Source organism: Mirounga leonina, unplaced genomic scaffold, assembly GCF_011800145.1.
Source record: "Mirounga leonina isolate KUSES-001 unplaced genomic scaffold, KU_Mleo_1.0 Mir_101414, whole genome shotgun sequence".
In the NCBI taxonomy this organism is placed as follows: Eukaryota; Metazoa; Chordata; class Mammalia; order Carnivora; family Phocidae; genus Mirounga; species Mirounga leonina.
In genome coordinates, this window is record NW_023270121.1 from 2,926,769 (window position 1) to 2,948,719 (window position 21,951).

A 21,951-nucleotide genomic window follows, 5' to 3' on the forward strand; every position below is an offset into this window, starting at 1 on the left:
CAAGGTGATTGTGATGCAGGTAGGAGATCCAGGAACCACTGAAGAATCATCCTTATATTCTCTAAATATAGTTACAATACCCTTCACTTTTACTCCCTTCTCATTCTTACTCTTAGATGGCATTCCTTGGGCATGTGGTGTCACCTCCTAGGAAGATATGACCTGTTTCCTTTCAGATTGTTCTGTCTTTTGGAAAGATTTCCAATATTTTAAAGGGCAAATATGGGGCAGAATGTGAATAATGTTTATTCATGAAGCATTTTCTGAGTAACTCTTATGTTCAGAGTCTTGCTCTGGTTGTTTTCAAACAAATCTGTCCCTTTGTTGGCCACCAGGGCAGTAATAGAAACATTTGCATTTACAATACCATTGCAAACAGGTACCCCTAATTTATTGTCCCACAAAAGTTGGTTTACAAGTCTTTCATCTCCCAAGAGGTACACAGGTAATAAAGCAAGTGAAATCAGCATTTTTTATGCCTGGCATAAATTATTTGTTTTGGGTGAGTAGCCATTTACCAGGCTGTTTTACAATTTGCAGCATCTTGCTCACTGGGTCTTAAACTGCCTTACTCAAATCCCTTCATTAAACCACTAAATGTCCTCACAAGATTAGAGTAAGTGGTACTTAGTTCATCAGATGGGCAAACTGATCTTTAAGTGGGTTAACTATTCCAGGGTTTGGGGGAGGGGCGTTAGATCCCTTGCATTTTTTTTTTTTTCCAGAGAATACATGACTATCATTTTTGGAGTCTTTTAAAAAATTTTTATTAAGTTCTTAATTTTAATTCCAGTATAATTAACATACAGTGTGATATTAGTTTCAGGTGTACAATATAGTGATTCAGCAATTCTATTTGTTACTCAGTGCTCATCACGATAAGTGTACTCTTAATCCCCATCACCTGTTTCACCCATTCCCCCCACCTACCTCCCCTCTGGTAACTCACTGTCAGATTGTTTTCTGTAGCTAAGAGTCTTTTTCTTGGTTCGCCTCTCTCTCCCTCTCTCTCTTTTTCTTTGTTTTGTTTCTTAAATTCCACATGTGAGTGAAATCGTATGGTGTTTATCTTTCTCTGACTGAACTATTTCACTTAGCATTATACTTTCTAGCTCCATCCATGTATGAGGTTGAAGGTGTCAAGTGGCAAGATTCCATTCTTTTTGTGGCTGAATAATATTCATTATATATATATATATATATATATATATATATATACCTACATATACACCACCTCTTCTTTATCCATTCATCTACTGATGGATGCTTAGGCTGCTTCCATAATTTGGCTATAATAAATAATGCTGCAATAAACATAGGGGTGCATATAGCCTTCCAAATTAGTGTTTTTGTATTTTGGGGGTATATACCCAGGAATGGGATTACTGGATGATAGGTTAGTTCTATTTTTAATTTTTTAAGGAACCTCCATACTATTTTCCACAGTGGCTACACCAGTTTGCATTCCTATCAACAGTGCATGAGGGTTCCTTTTTCTCCATATCATCACCAACACTTGTTATTTCTTGTGTTTTTGATTTTAGCCAAGAATACCTGACTTTTTATACTCACACTATCAGTCCCAAGTAGCCAGTCCTTCACTATTTTATTATTTCTCCCATTTCTACCTAAAAAACAAAATCTCTGAGATGGTTTGTAATATTCTGATGCATATAAAATGGGTGATCAAACTTTAAAAAAGCAGATCTAAACCAATTGGGTGAAGATAAATTGTGATCCTTGGCGTCCAAATCACGGCAATTAAATATTATATTTATCGTGAAGCTTTTGAGAAGCCAAGACAAAATGTTAAGTACACCAGGGTATATAGTTCTAATTTTTCAATAAAGGAAGGACACATTTTGACAGGAGAATTTCTTTTCCTATTCCTGAATTCTAGGAGAAATTAACATAGTGGACAGTGTCTGACTATAGTTTATGGAAGGTATAAAAACATTTAAATACAGATTTCTTGTATCCTATAAAAAGACCACAGACATAATATTTAATTATAACTCAATGAAGACATTACTGTATGGAGTAATGATCATATTAAACAATAACCATTTATTGACCATTTGTGTCTACCCAGTACTTCATGTACTCTCATTGAGTCCTCAAAATGGCCTTGTGAAGAAGGTTTTAGCAAATGCATTTTACAGACAAGGAAATTGAGGCTCAAAGACATTAGATATCAGGCTCAGGGTCCCATCAATGAAGTGACACAGTACGGATTGTCACTTGTTCTAATGACAGTGCTCTTTCCACTACAGTCTGGGAATCTAATATGCCGCAGGAATAGAGTTTTAAAGAAACCTAAAGCAGTGGTTTTCAACTGAGGGTGATTTGGCAATGTATGGAGGGAGACCTTTTTGGTTATAACTTCTGGGAGAAGCACTACTAGCATCTAATGGGTAGAGGCCAGGGATGCTGCTAAACATTCTACAATGTGTAGGATGGCCTCTGACAACAAAAAATCATGCAGCCGAAAATGTCAATAGTGCCAAGGTTGAGAAACCTTGGTCTAAGGGATGGTAAATTGTGTTGTCTTTATATTCCTCCTCAGTGTATGTCTCAGGCATATTTTGGCAACTGCTGAAATGCACTCATTTCAGGGTTGAAGTCTCTGGCTTAAAGCAAAAATTTTGTGTTGTAGATTAAAGAAATTTTCATGTGCTCCAGGTACGAGAAATACAGGTCAAAAAATTTATTTTGTTTTAAAAACATATGAACTGGGCAGGTCATTTCCTTTCTTCTGAGATGCAGGAGTCTATGTGGGCAGGACCAAAATTTTTTTTCTAAAAGAAAAACTTTGAATCTGTTCAAGCTATGGCATTAGTATTTACAGGACGCCCCAACACCTGTGCCATAAAACTAGAAATGATTACACACTCTAAAGCCTGTGTTTCCAATTGGTGTTCTTGACCATAAAAGAATTTTAGGATGATTGGTTTTTTAATAGAACTGCATGCTGGTGGGTCCACAGGGCTGAGTAGCTGCATGACATAATTTGGAGGAGCTGAGTGAGTTGGCTTATTGAATGATTTTAGTTTTAATACAGGTGATGCTCAGTGATCCTTTCTGAAAATAATTAGCAAACAGGTCAATGCTTTACTCTCTCCTGCTCTTCATTTTCTTATAATTATGGCTTTCCCGTTACTGCCCTTTTGATCTTTTCCTTTTCATATTCAGAGCAGCAAGCATTCTACATCTAGGTTTGTCATATGTTAAAAATCTGCAGTGATTCCTTCTGACCAATGTAGAGAATGACAATGTATCTATTGTGTCCATGGCATAGCTCTTCATCATACCTACTCAATGTTATCAAAGCCTCAGAGAGCCAGGCCTGTGGATGTTCAAGGTTGAGCACATCAAATGAGTTTGCACTATCATCTCCCCAGGCTCCCTTTTCAGAGGTACAGTAGGTCTGTTGGGACTTGTCCTAATTCACAAGCATGACACTCTCCGTTGTTGAGACAACAATACATTTTCTTGAGTTTGCCTTTGCTGCTTCCTCACTGATTGGGAAATGGATTCACCATCCACTAGCTATTTCAGATTCATAATTTATGGTCCATAGTGTTGCACATCTGCAGATTCTGTCAGGACATACAAAGTATTAGAAATAGCAGGTGGGGCCTCTGTGAATGTACCTTATGTATTATCCTCTATTTTGTGTGAGGTTCTTGGATACTATGTTTAGTGCATTGTATGGTGGATTGATTTAACAAATGCAAGAAAAATAGGCCCATAAACTCCTCAGCTGAAGGTTTTCATATTCTTAGCATAAAACCCACAGTTTTATTAGAGCTCAGTCTCTGGTTCTCACTTTTATCTTACTGTGCATGCACCAAGGCTCCGCTTCTCAGCTCCTGCCTCTCCGCATTTTCTTTGAATCTGTCTCTCTTTCTCAGTTAAAACTTACCCGAGTTCTCTGATCCTGATAATCCTTTCTATTTTAATCGCATTACCTCAATTTCTGCCACCTCAATTTTTGCAGTTGATTAGTAGACATCTTTGGAGAAGCAGTATACATAATGGTTAAGGATCCAGGCTCTGGAGCTAGACTGCCTGGGTTTGGTCTTAGATCTGCTACATTTTCATCAGCTGTATGACGTTGGGCAAGTTATTTAAGTTCCATGTGCTTCTGTTTTTCATCTGTAAATGGGAATATTAATGGTACCTTTCTCTTATATAGTTGTGATGATCAAAAAAAGTTAATTCATGTCAAGCACTTAGAATAGTGCCTTATGTATAGTAATTGCTCAGTAAACATTAGCTATTATTTTATTTTGATTATATAAGAAAGAAAAGCTTCTGAAATGGTGATATTCTTTGCAGGTGGTGGTTTCAGATTTGTACCTTCTTCCACCTTGACTATAGTAATGCATTGAAGATAAGTGAATGAAAGTGTTAGCTACATCAGCATCCAATAGTGGGAACCTCTCTACAGTGTTAAGTTCCATTATCTTTATTTTTTTTAAGATTTATTTATTTATTTATTTGAGAGAGAGTGAGAGAGAGAGGCAGAGGGAGAGGGAGAGAGAGAATCTCAAGCAAACTCCCCGCTGAGCACGGAGCCCGACATGACACAGGGCTCGATCTCACAACCGGTGAGATCATAACCTGAGCCGAAATCACAAGTTGGACAATCAACCAACTGAGCCACCCAGGTGTCCCAAGTTCCATTATCTTTAAACAGAAATTCCTCTTCTTTCTACACTTTTGGACAATCCAGTCACTGTTGGCCTCACAGCAGAGCTGACATCATCCTGGCTCTCAAAGATTTTAAAAATCAGATGATCACGGTTGTAAATTATCATTCTTTCTTCAACCCAGCAGCTCTACCTTCAAGGACTTAGAGGGCAACAGCCTGAAGGATAGTGGCCATGAAGAGAGTGACCAGACTGACAGTGAGCATGATGTCCAGCGGAGCCTGTATTGTGATACTGCTGTCAATGACGTGCTGAACACCAGTGTGACCTCCATGGGATCTCAGATGCCTGACCATGGTAAGGGCTGGTTGGATATAAGTTGCAGCCATAGATCCTAAAGAACACAGAATATTTGTAGGTACATTGTACTACTTTACTGTAATGAGTATGTTGTCAAGGTGTGCACTGTGCTCATGCCTGAATAGCATCTACAGAGTTGTGAGATGTCCTGACACTGGACCAGATTCTTTATCCTCCCTGAGTGGATCCCCTAGGTTTGTATAAAGTTCAGGCATTTTAAAAGCTGCCTACATATACGTATTGCATACATTCTCTTGAATAGTAACTGCACTGAGCACATAGAAAACGAGCAGATGCCTTCTCACCAGGAATAAATGCCTCTTTTTGCTTTAGTACATGAAATTTAACTGATCAGTCAAGTTGCACAGAACATAGCACTAATGAGACCAAAGGGGTGGGTTTTATTTCCATATCAGCCTGTTAACTTTACCCAGAGAGAGACTCTGTTCTCTGGCCACAGATTGTATACCCTTTACTGAAGAGGGAAAGTACCAAACTTCCCATTTTGTCTATGCCAAATTCCTCTAGCTACCACACACATGCCTGCCATTGGTCATAGGAGAGACTATCTTAAGAACACATGGCTGACTCCAAGTAACATTCTGTGCATACAAAAAACACCTCAAAGCAAATCTCAAGAGTGGCATTCTCATATATGAAGAAGAGTCTATTTTTGTGAATGCAGCCACACATGCTTTAACAAGAGGAGCTATTTAAAACCATGCTAGGCATAAAACCAGGGTATAAAAACATTAGCAGAGTTAAGCTAAGGCAGAATGTTCAGATGGACTTGGGCACAAATGTCATTTTCAGTGTTTTACTGATGCAAACATGCTAGGAAAACAGCCTGCCTTTTTCAATTAAAAACTATGAATTCAGCTTGGTGTTTAGGCTCAGTGAAGCTTCAGAATGCTTGGCTATGTCTTGAGAGAAGCTAGACGCAAGCTCAGCTGGAAGCCCCACTGCTAAAAGACTTAAAGATGAGAAAACAAAATATGGTGATCATGTGCTGGTCTTCAGCTGTTTCATTTCACTGTAAACATCATTAAATGCTTTTGTTTTGGTCTTATAAATGAATCCAAAGGAAAAAATTGCACAATTCAAAAAGGAAATGTTTTTCATAGAAATAAAGTTTATCCCTATAGATTCTGTTAAACCGTCTAATCCATCCCCTCCGCAGCTGACTCAAGTGTCAAAGTCTATAATATATAGAGGTCACTACTGATTGTGCACTGCTGTCTTCCCTCCTTGGCAAGTGGTGACATCCACAGAGATAATATACTTTCTGGGCAACCTTACTGAGACTAAAGATGAGAAAACTAAACATTTATATAACTGAAACAGAGACTGTTTAATTCTCAGAGGATTAGTAGTGTGTCACAGGGTACAGACTGGTATGTATTGTTTACTAGCCTTGTATCTCAAAAAAGTGCTTTTTCATTTATATCAGAAAGGGTTTTAGTTAGATGCTTTTTAAAATGAAGTGATCCAGGAAAGGAAATGGTCATAATTGATTCTCACTTTATGCCTGGCTAGAACAATGCTGTTTTATTTTTTGTCATATTTTTCTAGGAAAACAGTATCATGGACTATGCTTAATTTTTCTGAGGGAGTGTTTCTTACAAATGGGGTGTATTGTGTATATATATACCATGTAGACTGTGTAATAATGAGAGTATTCTAAAGCAAATGTGTGGCATTATTCCAAGACTCTCCTACATATAAGATGATTACACACACACACATGCATGTACACACAGACACTTTTTGCTGTTCCATTTTGGCAACACTTTCATATTTTTTTTCTCAATATTCAATTTTGCATGTGTATATCTTAATTTTTTTTCCATCATTCCAGCAGTGGCTAGATCTTTTTTTTTTTTTTAAGATTTTATTTATTTGATACAGAGAGAGAGCACAAGCAGGGGGAGTGGCAGGCAGAGGCAGAGGGAGAAGCAGGCTCCCTGCAGAGCAGGGGGAGCCTGATGTGGGACTCTATCCCAGGACACCGGGATCAGGACCCGAGCCGAACGCAGCCGCTCAACCAACTGAGCCACCCAGGCTCCCAGCAGTGGCTAGATCTTAAGCCAATCCTTGAGTTTGCTTTTTTCGATTTGGTTGAGTCATTAAACTTTAGGTACAGATGGAATTCCGGTCTTGCTTACATCTCAGGCTCTACCTAGTGAGTTCTCAGTGCTTGTGAGTTTCCATAATAGTACTTAATTGTTATATCCCAAATCAGCTCTAGGTTGCGCACATAATTGTGTCACCTCAGTTATTGCTACCTCAAACAACAGCAACAATTTCAACAATTAACATTTTATAGGATTTTACCAACTCAAACCTGGATTCACATAATATTTCTCATTTTATCCTGAGGCAGACTAGTGAAAGACAATCACTGAGTGAATTTACCATGTATGCCTGATCTTGTAACCATTCTAACTAGAATAGTTCTAGGTATACTAACTCCAGGGCAATACGGTACTGTTGCTTCTCGGGACTACCAATTTAGAAAGGTCACGAGGGAAAATGGAATCTCCTCTGGACTCAGACCTGCACTGAAAGTCTCAAAGATTCCCTGAGGGGGAAAAAAATAGTCTCAGGTCTCTTTGGTTCCTTGATATTGTGATGGGCATCTCAAACCCAAGTGCCCTAAAATCCTGGTGGTTCCAGTGCTGAGCGGTTCTTGAGGTTTGAGTAGATGGCTCTGGAGAAGAATAAGGGTTTTAAACACCTTCTCAGACTAACTCTGATCCTGATAATATTTCTTCTGGTTCTGTCAGAACCACTCCAAAATTGGGCCAAATATACCCAACAGAGTGTACCTTACACCTTTGTTTTGGCTCACCTTGGATTTCATGTCTGTAGTTTTCTGTGTTTTCTAATTTGGATATTAGCACAGCATTTTTCTTTGCATGTATAGGGACCCATGATTGATAGGGAGTGTCAGGATTTTCAAAATAAAGACAATTTTATGCATCTGTTAATTTTTTCCTTGAGCAGGAATGGGTTGTTCGTGAGCTATTATTGTGTTGCCAGCATTTGAGGAAAAGGTACAAATTATATTTTCTCCCCACTTTCCCAAACACCTGGGCCCTGTGCTGCTTCACACTGCCAAAGTTTCTTTGGGTTTTGTTCTTGTAACTGCTATAGCAGAATGCTTAGTGTGAATGTCAAAGGTGCTTCATGACTTTCTGAGTAAAGGCCCCAATCCCTTAATTTTCAGCAACCCATCTCTGAGAACAGTCCTCTAGGGATGGAACCCAGAATCAGTATATTCAACCAAAGAAGGAGAATGTCTGGAAGGCTTTTGCACCTGAAGGGCAAAGCCAGGGGTTTAGCCACTTGAGTTTGGATTGTGTTTTGACTGCCCCAACCTAATACATCCATGAGCTGACTCAGGGTGGAGATAAGAATTAATGACAGGAATCTCTGCTTTCCAGATTATTACCAATCCTGGTATCACTCTCAACTTGCCCAAGACCAGGTCACTTGGTTGGCTGAGCTGAATTTCCTTGTTGCCAGGTGACTTAATTACAAATTCATTTATCATCTGAGTGCCTTTGGATTAATTATGTCTCAGCTTGTCCCCAGTAATTCAGCTCTTATTGTCATGGCTTCCCAGAAAAAAGGTGATGGAGAATTCTTTATCCTATACTTTTTACTCACATACAGCACTTTTTGGAATGCTATCTCTCTGTAGCTCTCAGAGTGCCTTGAGAACAAGTAAGTGTTGTCATTCAGCGTATTTTACCACCTGATTTAGGTCTTGAGGTGATTTGACACTGAGCTTGGGAGTCACACTCAAATCTTTTAACCAATGCCTTCTCTTCCTGATTTTGACTTATTTGGTAAAATTACCAACTTCTGGCAAAGCCAAGAATTTTGCCTTATGCAATTGCAGCAGACAGTCTCCAAGAAGATTAACTGACCATTAGAGAGGTCAGAGGTGCCAGAGGTTCATGGGTTTGTTGCACAATTAGGGATATCACTGGGTTTGAATCTCTTCCTTTCAGACTTATTTCTGGGTCGAGTAGTGCTGAGGTTAATAGGCTTCTGTCTCTTCCATGCTTCTTTGCATGACCATTTGTGATTACTTGGATATACCATTATGTTTACTTAAATATGTAGTCCTTTTGGGAATCATGTCCTAGAACTATACATACTAGTCTCAAGCTCAACTAATTTGTTTCAAATCATACTCAATGTCTCTTACTTTATGATTTTAATTATTGATTATGAATTCATCAGCTGAAAAGATGACTCTAATTGCTCTAATGTGGACTTAGTTTGGAGTTCACTACAACACTGAATCGGTTTGCCTCCCGTGCTAATTGATACCAAATGGAAGCAACATACAGAAACTCACAATAACATCTATCTATTGCTCATATCTAAATGCATCCAAATGCCGTGTAATGATTGCTTTATTTCTGGAAGTATAAATGCAAATGCAGTGTAATGATTGCTTTATTTCTGGAAGTATAAATCCTTCTGCATTTTACTAAACTTGTTTATTTGGTAGTTCATCACCTGAATATCATTTAACAGGTTTGTTGTGTAAAATATGGATTGAAAGAATTTGATCTGTGCTTAATTCAACTGCTATTACAAATTAGCCATGAAAATGTTCTGTAAGTTTCACACTGTGCATAGTCTAGTTTCAATCACAGGTGTATTAAGACGTTTACACTTCCAACACTCTACCAGCAATGTGTAATTTTATTTCCTCTAGCCTTTTAATGAAATTATGATTTAGTGACTGAACATCCTTTGCTTATCCTCTGCCTATCCCCCTGACTCACCTCTCACCTCACTAAATTTCCAAACGTTCATTTCAATTAGTCTCTTGGCAAAATAGGGAGTTCTCAATGGAGAGTATTTTGTGACATTGCAAAGCAGTGTGCTGCTGGGCTCCAGAAATTGTAGCATGGACCAGATGTTCATAGAGTAATTGAAAATTCCATTTTATCAGAATAGCATTTGCTGTCAAAAAGTTTTATCTTTACTTCAACAAAGAGATTGATTGGATCCCCCTGGACCTGAATTAGCATCTTTGAAGCTAGATATCCTGTTTTGAAATTCATGTGGTTAGTTCTCCCCTGGTTTTGCTCATATAGAATCTTTTAAAAATGTCTTCATCCTCATGCATATATATATACAAGGTGAAATGTTTAATTACTTGAACAGTGGAATGTATATGTATATAGTGAATCTATATATGTGACTTTCAGCTGTTTCCATCTATCTCAGGTATACTGTATTCTAATGTCAGGTAGGAACAATCCATGAGTAGATATATATCTTTCACCCATTCATTCAACAATATTTTTGAGTGCCTACTGTGTGCCTGTCTCTGGGAATTGAATGTGTCAATTACTGCTATTATTGACTGTGAAAGTTCTCATATTTTTAGCTTTGCTTATATCTGGGGTTTACTGAATTGACCAAGGTCAGCTCAATGATGAAATGAATAACTCTTTATGATTTTAGAAATCGTTATAAGAATAGAGCCTGGTACTATTGGAAACCTTATTAATGTTGTGTCAGCAAAGCAAAAGAAACAATAAAAGGAGACTGTTACAATCAAGATCTTATTTTTAATAAGACTATCATGAAAGACTCTTCCTTGATGTCCTAATTTGAACAATGTCACAGAGGTAAATATTTTCTTTTTGAATCTATCTGCTCTGAGGCTGAACTTCTTGCTTACTTTTAGTTAACTTCATTATAAGACCATAGGTTTAATCTCTGACATGTCCAGTTACCTTGCTGGTTTAGAGGCACTCAGTGGTACTCAATGCCCAGTCTCCCTTTTCCTCTGATGTCCGTGAACTTTTATCCATTCTCAGTCTCAGCAGTGGCTGGGCAGGTGGGGATAGAGGGACAGGTGGATGCTTTTGTTTATTTCAACTACATTGCTGCACCAGATAATTGGACTCCTTTCAAAGCATTATTTACATTTTATTGGCAAGACAGTTGCTGGAATAAAAAGTTGTCCGTAACTAATGGAAACATCCATGCTATTAGCAGTTGTTTGCTAGCATTATTTTGGCATGGACCTTTTGGTCAGAGAATTCTTTTAGGACAGTTCTCTTCATCTGCTTTGAAGTAGAAACACTATGCCCCCCACTTTTTTATTTTTATTTTTATTTATTTAAAGATTTTATTTATTCATTTGACAGAGGGAGACACAGCGAGAGAGGGAACACAAGCAGGGGGAGTGGGAGAGGGAGAAGCAGGCTTCCCGTGGAGCAGGGAGCCTGATGCGGGGCTTGATCCCAGGACCCTGGGATCATGATCTGAGCTGAAGGCAAACGCTTAACGACTGAGCCACCTAGGCGCCCCTGCCCCACACTTTTTTCAAAAAAATAAAATGTTTTCCTGATTCATTTGGAACTTTTAGTTGTCTCATATTCAATGTCTATTTTAAAATTTATTACTAATAATTATCTGTGGAAAGGGATTCATTATTCATCAAGAGAATAAATGTCAGGGGCTTTCTTGACTGACACTAAGAATTTCTGTATTTTTATGCACTTAGAAAGCATTGGAGGATGGAGATTATATAAAGGGAGAATACTGGACAATTAAGAATTTTATTCTCTAGGAGTTTATGGCCCAGTAGCACAAATAGTCCAGTATGGAATAGACTGCATAGGATCAGTGAAGAAATTAATTAAGGTTATTTGAGCTGGAAAGCAAAATACACTTCAAAGGACGCTTTGGTGTAATGGGATCCCTTTGGAGGAATAGTCGAAGCCAGGCCCCAATATAGTAGGCTAGATAAAATTCTGCTCTATTTGGGTGATTTGCTAGGTGAATATTTATGATAAAGCAAGTTCCATAGGCCATGATAAGTAGGGACACTGCCAATAGGATAACAGATGAGAAGGAAATCAAGTTGTTTTTTGGGCTAGATCATATGGGTTGCTTTGCATACACAAAAAAGTCCATTTAAATGTCAAGATCATCATCTTCTTTGGGTCTTTCTATCTGTTTAACAACATTTCTGTCCTATCATAAGATGTTTAAGAACCAAAAACTCCATCAGGATGGGAAAACATAAATCTAAATTTGTCATTTAAATATTTATGAAGTTGTTTTTCTGTTCATTTTCCCTTAACTCCTTTATTATGAAATAAATATGGGGAATCAAGTCCAGTCATAATTTAAAAAGCAATTTCAAGAATACCAAAATCATGTGTTATTTCTTTATTATATGGGCAAAATACTTGTGAGATGGTTTTCTTCTTTTATAGATGCTTTTTGTCATCCAGAGTTATGTCTTAGCCCCAGATATTTTTGGTCTCTGTCTTTACCAGATGGGTGATTGCCTGTTTACTTTGGGCCAAGGAAAGGCAATTACGCACATCTACTTTGGAATTGTGGCTCATTGACAAGCAAGTCTTTTCAATTTCTTTTCCTACATGGCTTATCCCCAACAAATCCCCAAACGTGGAAAAATCAATAAGCTCCAGACTGGAAAATGTTTGAGCTAGCCCTTAGAGCCATCATTAAAGTTGCTTTTTAGAGACTTACACACAGCTCAAGGTAGGCAGACAAAGCCTGTTCTTTTTTTTTAAATTTGATTTTATTATGTTAATAGTTAATCACCATATATTACATCATTAGTTTTCGATGTAGTGTTCCATGATTCATTGTTTGCATATAACACCCAGTGCTCCATGCAGAACGTGCCCTCTTTAATACCCATCACCAGGCTAACCCATCCCCCACCCCCGTCCCCTCTAGAACCCTCAGTTTGTTTCTCAAAGTCCATAGTCTCTCATGGTTCGTCTCCCCCTCCGATTTCCCCCCCCCTTCATTCTTCCCCTCCTGCTATCTTCTTCTTTTTTTTTTCTTAACATATAATGTATTATTTGTTTCAGAGGTACAGATCTGTGATTCATCAGTCTTACACAATTCACAGCACTCACCATAGCACATACCCTCCCCAGTGTCCATCACCCAGCCACCCCATCCCTCCCACCCCCAACCACTCCAGCAACCCTCAGTTTGTTTCCTGAGACCAAGAATTCCTTTTGCAACTGGGCAGAATGGAGTCCCATAAACCAATTATTCTGCCATGTAGAGAGAATACAAAGCAGTTATCTACAGCTTGGGCTAAAGAGATTATCAATGAGATACCAGTCTCTAGAATTGTTTTGGAGCAAATCCTTTGGGGCTGGACATGTGTGCGTGACAAAGCCAGGAGGGTGTTGTGGGATTTTAGGTTTTATGGTGAACCTTGAACTTCTTCACTCAAAAACATGCAGGTTTAAGATCTACTCTGTCACTGGAGGAATTTACGAGACGGTGTGTTGCAGAGGTAATTTGAAAGGCACCGAATCCAGAAGTGGCCAAAGGAGTTTATCAGAAAACAAGTTCTTTGTGGCCAAATTTATTCAAAGTTTTGTCTCACTGAGGTAGCCTCATGAGAGACATTTTGTCTTTTGAGGGATCCTGATAATCAGAAATAATAGTTCTACTCCATTATTCTTTGCAATAGTATAGACAACAAACTTGCAAGCTGTTAAATCTGAAATAATAGATGATACTATTTTATCATGTTAGTTCTTTTTTTTTCTTTTTTTTAAAGATTTTATTTATTTATTTGAGAGAGAGAGAGAGAGAGAGAGAGAGAGAGAGAATGAGCCAGGGGGAGGGACAGAGGGAGAGGGAGAAGCAGACTTCCTGGTGAGCAGGGACACTGACATGGGACTCAACCCCAGGACCCTGCGATCATGACCTGAGCCAAAGGCAGACGCTTAACCGACTGAGCCACCCAGGCGCCTATAAATACATTTTCAACATACAATGGATTTATCAGGAGGTAGCCCTTTTATTTATTTATTTTTATTTATTTGAGAGAGAGAGTGCACGTGAATGGGGTGAAGGGCAGAGGGAGAGAGAGGAGAGAATTTCAAGCAGGCTTCCCACTGAGCACATAGCCAGATGCTGGCTTGATGTGGGGCTCCACGCAAGGCTGGATCTCACAACCCTGAGATCATGACCAGAACCAAAATCAAGAGTCGGTCACTTAACTTACTAAGCCACCCAAGTGCCCCATAAGTTAGTTCTTTTAAACCTTAGTAATAGCCACTTTAATGGCAAATGAGGCACTTTAGTTTCCTGTTTTAACGAAAAGATTTTCAGTTTGGTATAAGTTAGAACCTTAAAAACACAATCATCTTCTCCTATCCCAGTTAGCTAAGCCTTAGGCTCTTTCTAATTCATGGTGTAGTACCAAGTGGTGCAGGAGTGCAACTGTAACCTGCTTTAAATAAAATCATAACTTATTACATTGCCATTTTAAATAGGTATCTGTAAACAAACACTGCTGTAATCACCTGGAGAAACTTGGTAGGTTTAGTTGATTGCAGCAAGGCAGCTTTCCAGCCATGAGTTTGCAAATTTAAAGCCAGTGCCAGAGATATGTTTTCCAATTTGTATGAGGCCACTTTCTTTACCTTTAAGCTCATATATTCTCTCCTTTCTATCCTTAGCTTGGATAATAATAGATGTTTGACCACTTGCTTTCTTCCCTCCTCTTCTACCATGTATGGAGTTTCCAACCTATGTGAACAATAGGATCTTTCCCATTTTAATATATGGATAAGAGGGAAAAGAGGAATAGTATAGGTATCAAGATATTTAGATTGGTCAGACTGTTCCCAGGTATCACCATCTGCTGTTTTTAATCATTAAAGAGGCTGTCAGTTGTTCTAATCTGAGCATCCAAAAGAATGGTTTTGATTTTAATTTAATTTAAAAATCCGCTTATTGAAAAAAAAAGTCAGGCTGCCCACTGTTGATAAACTGAAGCAAGTCAGATGCAGAAATTGACCCACCATTCATATGCAAATGTATACCGTTTTAAACCTGGGTAACTATTACTTTTATTATCACTAGCTAGAAAATTTAGTCCTTTTATTTTATTTTTTTTAGTTTTTATTTAAATTCCAGTTAGTTAACATATGGTATTATATTAAGTTTCAGGTGTACAATATAGTAATTCAGCAGTTTCATACATCACCCTGTGCTCATCAGGACGGTGTACTTCTTAATTCCCATCACATATTTAACCCATTCCCCCACCCGCCTCCCCTCTCCTAACCATTAGATTGTTCTCTAAAATTAAAATTCTCTTTCTTTGACTCTTTCTCTCCCATTATTTTCCTTTGCTTGTTTGTTTTATTTCTTAAATTCCACATGAGTGAAATCATATGGTATTTGTCTTTCTCTGTCTGACTTATTTCGCTTAGCATAATACTCTCCTGCTCCATCCATATTGTTGCAAATGGCAAGATTTCATTCTTTTTATGGCTGAATAATATTCCATTTTATATATATATATATATACACACACCACCTCTTCTTTATTCACCAATCATTGGACATTTGGGCTGCTTCCATATCTTAGCTACTGTAAGTAATGCTGCTATAAACATAGGGGTGCATGTATCCCTTTGAATCAGTATTTTTGTATTCTTTGGGTAAATAGCCAGTAGTGCAATTGCTGGATCATAAGGTAGTTTTGTTTTTAACTTTTTGAGGACCCTCCATGCTGTTTTCCAGAGTGGCTGCTTCAGTTTGCATTCCCACCAGTAGTGCAAGAGTGTCCCTTTTTCTCCACATCTTTGCCAACACCTGTTGTTTCTTGTGTTTTTGATTTTAGCCATTCTGACAAGTGTGATGTGATATTGCATTTTAGTTTTGATTTGCATTTCCCTGATGATAAGTGATGATGAGTATCTTTTCATGTGTCTATTGGCCATCTGGATGTCTTCTTTAGAGAAATGTCTGTTCATATCTTCTGCCCATTTTTTTTAAAGATTTTTTTATTTATTAGAGAGAGAGCATGAGAGGGGGGAAGGTCAGAGGGAGAAGCAGACTCCCCACCAAGCAGGGAGCCTGATGTGGGACTCGATCCCGGGACTCCAGGATCATGACCTGAGCCGAAGGCAGTCGCTTAACCAACTGAGCCACCCAGGCGCCCCTCTGCCCATTTTTAATTGGGTTGTTTTTGGGGTGTTGAGATTTGTAAGCTTGAGAGAGAGAGAGAGAGCGAGCGAGCATGGGGGCAGGGGCAGAGGAAGAGGGAAACAGACTCTTTTTTTAAAAATTTTATTATGTTATGTTAACCACCATACATTACATCATTAGTCTTTGATGTAGTGTTCCATGGTTCATTGTTTGTGTATAACACCCAGTGCTCCATTCAGTACGTGCCCTCTTTAATACCCATCACTAGGCTAACCCAACCCCCACCCCGCCTCCCCTCTAGAACCCTCCGTTTGTTTCTCAGAGTCCATAGTCTCTCATGGTTTGGGGAGACAGACTCTTAAGCAGACTTTGGCTGAGCATGGAGCCCAACTCGGAGCTTGATCTCACGACCTTGAGACCTGAGCAAACTGCACCACCCAGGTGCCCCTCACATTTAGGTCTTTAATCCATTTTGAATTTATTTTTGTGTATGGTATAAGAAAGTTGTCTGGTTTTCCTAACACCATTTATTGAAGAGACTGGCTTTTTCCCACTGGATATTTTTCCTTCTTTGTTGAAGATTAATTGACCATATAATTGTGGAGTTATTTCTGGATTTTCTATTTTTTTAATTTAAATTCAATTAGCCAACATATAGTACATCATTAGTTTCAGATGTGGAGTTCAGTAATTTATCAGTTGCATATAACACCCAGTGCTCATCATACCATGTGCCCTCCTTAATGCCCATCACCCAGTTACCCCATCCCCCCACCTACCTCCCCTCCAACAACCCTCAGTTTGTTTCCTATAGTTAAGAGTCTTCTGGAATTTCTATTCTGTTCTATTGATCTATGTGTCTGTTTTTGTGCCAGTACCATACTGTTTTGATTACTGCAGCTTAGTAATAAAACTTTAGGTCTGGAATTGTGATATCTCCAGCCATGTTCTTCATTTTCAAGATTGCTTTGGCTATGCAGGGTCTTTTGTGGTTCCACACAAATTTTGGGATTGTTTGTTCTAGTTCTGTGAAAAATACTGTTGGTATTTTTGATAGGGATTACATTAAATGTGTAGATTGCTTTGGGCAGTATAGACATGTTAACAATATTTGTTCTTCCAATCCGTGAGCATGGAATGTCTTTTCATTTCTTTGTGTCATCTTCAATTTCTTTCATTAGTTTTTTATAATTTTCGGAGTACAGCTCTTTCACCTCTTTGGTTAGGTTTATTCCTAGGTGTCTTATTATTTTAGTGCAATTGTAAATGGGATTGTTTTAATTTCTCTTTCTGCTGCTTCACTATTTGTGTATAGAAATGCTATAGATTTCTGTACATTGATTTTGTATCCTGTGACTTTACTGAATTTGTTTATCAGTTCTAGCAGTTTTTTGGTGGTCTTTGGGGGTTTTCTGTATATATAGTATCATGTCATCTGCAAATAGTGAAAATTTTACTTCTTCATTGCTGATTTGGATGCCTTTTATTTATTTTATTTTATTTTTGTTATTGTTGTTGCCTGAGTGTTGTGGCTAGGACTTCTGGTACTATGTTGAATAAAAGTGGTGAGAGTGGACATCTTGTTTTGTTCCTGACCTTAGGGGAAAAACTCTCAATTTTTTTCCATTAAGGATGATGTTAGCTGTGGGTTTTTAATATATGGCCTTTAATATGTTGAGGTGTGTTTCCTCTAAACTTATTTTGTTGAGGATTTTTATCATGAATCAATGTTGTACTTTGTCAAATGCTTTTTCTGCATATATTGAAATGATCATATGGTTCTTATCCTTTCTCTTATTGATGTGATGTATCACATTGATTGATTTGTGAATATTGAACCACCCTTGCATCCCATGAATAAATCCCACTTGATCATGGTGTATGATTTTTTTTAAATGTATTGTTGAATTAAGTTTGCTAGTATTTTGTTGAGGAGTTTTGCATTTATGTTCATCAGAGATATTGGCCTGTAGTTCTCTTTTTTAGTGGTGTCTTTATCTGGTTTGGTATCAGAGTAATGATGGCCTCCTAGAATGAATTTGGAAGTTTTCCTTCCTTTTCTATTTTTTGGAATAGGTTGAGAAGAATAGGTATTAACTCTTCTTTAAATGTTTGGTAGAATTCACCTGTGAAGCCATCTGGTCATGGACTTTTGTTTGTTGGGAGATTTTTGATTACTGACTCAGTTCCTTTGCTGGTCATCAGTCTTTTCAAATTTTATTTCCTCCTGTTTCAGTTTTGGTAGTTTGTATCTTTCTAGGAATTTTTCCATTTCTTCTAGGTTGTCCAATGTGCTGGCATATAGTTTTTCATAATATTCTCTTATGATTGCTTGTATTTCTGTGGTGTTGGTTGTTATTTCTCCTCTCTCATTTGTGATTTTATTTGTTTGAATCCTTTTGCTTTTTTTCTGGATAGTGGTTTATCAATTTTATTTATGTTTTCAAAGATCCATCTCCTGGTTTCATTGATCTGTTCTATTGTTTTTTTTAGATTAAAAAAAAAGATTTATTTATTTATTTTTGAGAGAGAGAGAGAGAGAGAGGGCGGATGGAGGAGCAGAGGTAAAGGAAGAGGGATAGAATCTCAAGCAGACTTCCTGCTGATCACAGAGCCCAATGCAGGGCTCGAGCTCATGACCCTGAGATCATGACCTGAGCTGAAATCAAGAGTTGGATGCTTAACCAACTGAGCCACCCAGGTGCCCCAAGTTTTTTTTAGATTCCATATCATTTATTTCTGCTCTAATCCTTATTATTTCTTTCCTTCTGCTTGTTTTAGGTTTTATTTGTTGTTCTTTTCCTAGCTCCTTTAGGTGCAAAGTTGGGTTGTTTATTTGAAATTTTTCTTGAGTTAGGCCTGTATTGCTATAAACTTCCCCCTTAAAACTGCTTTTGCTGCATCCCAGAGGTTTTGGACTGTTGTGTTTTCATTTTCATTTGTTTCCATGAACTTTTTAATTTCTTCTTTGATTTCCTATTTGACCCATTCATTGTTTAGTAGCATGTTGTTTAACCTCCATGTATTTGTGGTTTTTACAGATTTTTTTCTTGTGTTGACTTGTAGTTTCATAGTGTTGTGGTCAGAAAGTATGCATGGTATGATTTCGATTTTCTTGAATTTGTTGATGTTTGTTTTGTGGGCTAACATGTAATCTGTTTTAAAGAATGTTCCATGTGCACTTGAAAAGAACGTGTATTCTGCTGTTTTAGGATGCAGTGTTCTGAATATATATGTTAAATCCATGCATTTCAGTGTGTCATTCAAAGCCATTGTTTCCTTTTTGATGTTCTGTTTAGATGATCTGTCCATTGATTTTAGTGGGGTGTTAAAATCCCCTAGTATATCGGGGCACCTGGGTGGCTCAGTCGGTTAAGCGTCTGCCTTCGGCTCAGGTCATGATCCCAGAGTCCTGGGATCGAGCCCCACATCGGGCTCCTGACGCAGCGAGGAGCCTGCTTCTCCCTCTCCCTCTGCCTCTCTCCCTGCTCATGCTCTCTCTCTGTCTCTGTATCTCTGTGTCTCAAATGAATAAATAAAATCTTTAAAAAAAAAATCCCCTAGTATTATTGTGTTATTATCAGGTTTTTTATGCTTGTTATCAACTATTTTATGTATTTAGATGCTCCCATGTTGGGTCCATAAATATTTACAATTGTTATATCTTCTTATTGGATTGTTCCCTTTGTTATTATGTTGTGTTCTTCTTTCTCTCTTGGTCCAGTCTTTGTTTAAAGTCTATTTTGTTAGTTGTAAGTATTTCTATTCCAGCTTTCTTTTCACATCCATTTGCATATTGTATGTTTCTCCATCCCATCACTTTTAATCTGCAGGTGTCTTTAGATCTAAAATGGGTCTCTTGTAGCAGCATGTAGAGGGTCTTGTTTTTTTTTTTTTTTAATCCATTCTGACACCCTGTGTCTTTTTTTTCTTTCTCCAAATTTTTATTTAAATTTAGTTAACATAGAGTATAATACTACTTTCAGATGTAGAATTTAGTGATTCATTAGTTACATACAACAACCAGTGCACATCACAACAAGTGCCCTGTTTAATACCCATCATCTTTTTAACCCATCCTCTTGCTCACCTTCCCTCCAGTAACCCTCAGTTCATTCTCCATAGTTAAGAGTCTATTTCTTGGTTTGCCTCTCTTTTTTTCCCCCATGTTCATTTGTTTTGTTTCTTAAATTCCACATATGAGTGAAGTGATATGGTATCTGTCTTTTTCTGACTGACTTATTTTGCTTAGCATATTCTCTAGCTCCATCTATGTTGTTTCAAATGGCAAGATTTCATTCTTTTTTATGGGTGAGTAATATTCCATTGTCTTTTGATTAGATCACTTAGTCTATTTATATTTAAAGTAATCATTGATATATATTTATTGCTATTTTATTACTTGTTTTGTAGTTGTTTCTGAAGATTTTCTCTGATTCTTTCCTCTTTCTCATGTTTTGCTGATTTTCTTTAGTTATATATTTGGATTTTTTTCTCTTTATTCTTTGCATATTTGTTATTGGTTTTTGATATATGGTTACCATGAGGTTTGTATATAACCTCTTCTCATATAGCAGTCTTTATTAAGTTTATGATCATTTAAGTTTGAACCCATTCTTTTTTCTTCTTCTCCCCACATTTTAGGTATATGTTATTATATTTTAGATCCTTTTCTTGTGAGTTCCTTGACAGATTTTTTACAGGAGTATTCATTTTCACTGTGTGTTTCCTACCTGTATACTGTCACTTTTGGTCTCTCCTTTCCACTCATAGTGTCCCTTATAATGTTTCTTGCAGAGCTGGTTTAGTGGTCATGAACTCCTTTAGTTTTGTTTGTCTGGGAAACTGTTTATCTCTCTTTCTATTCTGAATGATAGCCTTGTTGGATAGGGTATTCTTGGCTGAAGATTTTTCCCATTCAGCACTTTGAATATATCATGTCACTCCCTTCTGGTTTACAAAGTTTCTATTGAAAAATCTCCTGCTAGCTTTATGGGTTTTCCCCTGTAAGTTAATGACTCTTTTTGTCTTGCTGCTTTTAGAATTTTTTCTTTATCACTATATTTTGCAAATTTAATTACATTATGTCTTGGTGTCAGTCTTCTTTTATTGACTTTGAGGGTGGTTCTCTGTGCCTCCTGGATTGGGATATCTGTTTCCTTCCCCAGATTAGGGAAGTTTTCAGTTATTATTTCTTCAAATAAATTTTCTGTCCCCCTTTCTCTCTCTTCTTCTTCTGGGACTTCTATAATATGAATTAGTTGTTATGTTTGATGGAGTCATTGAGTTCCCTAAGTGTATTCTTGTTTTGCATAATTCTTTTTCCTCTTTCGTTCAGCTTGATTACTTTCCATTACTCTGTCTTCTAGTCACTAATTCATTCCTCTGCTTTTTCTACCTTGCTGGTCATTCCATCAAGTGTGTTTCTCCTTTCATTTATTGTAACCTTTATCTCTACTATGTTATTCCTTATCTCTGTGTTAAGGGTCTTACTCATGTCTTCCACTCTTTTCTGATGTCCAGTGAGTATCATTATTGTCATTGCTTTAAATTCTCTATCATACATGTTACTTATATTTGTTTCACTTAGATCTCTGACTGTGACCTTGTCCTCTTCTTTCATTTGGGATAAATTTCTCTGTCTCCTCATTTGCTCTGCCTCTCTCTATTTCTCTGTGTTAAAGTCAGCTGGGTCTTCTGCTCTTGAAATTAGTGAATTTATGGAGAAGAGGTCCTGGAATGCCTGCAGTGCAGTGTCCCTTGTTCACCAGACCCTGGTACTTCAAGAGAGTGTCTTGTGTGTGTTGATTATGCCCTGCTGTTGTGTCTTAGTCACTTTTCATTTCCATGCAGTCATCTGCACTGACTCTCTGCCTCTTGTGGCGTGGGCTTCCTCTCTGTGGTGTTAGTGGAACCTAAGCAGGCCAGCTCTGGTGGGGTCTGC

At 37.8% G+C, this 21,951-nt stretch overlaps 1 protein-coding gene across 3 annotated transcripts in view; it reads left to right on the plus strand.

Annotated features, from left to right (window-relative positions):
* Positions 1-21,951, plus strand: part of PCDH19 (protocadherin 19) — a 125,965-nt gene that overhangs the window by 71,038 nt on the left and 32,976 nt on the right. For 2 of the 3 annotated variants that reach the window (XM_035026202.1, XM_035026029.1), the window contains one exon: positions 4,840-5,012. In XM_035026202.1, coding sequence (XP_034882093.1) covers positions 4,840-5,012 — 173 coding nt within the window. The remainder of the gene's footprint in view (positions 1-4,839; positions 5,013-21,951) is intronic. The other variant, XM_035026116.1, reaches the window with a different exon arrangement.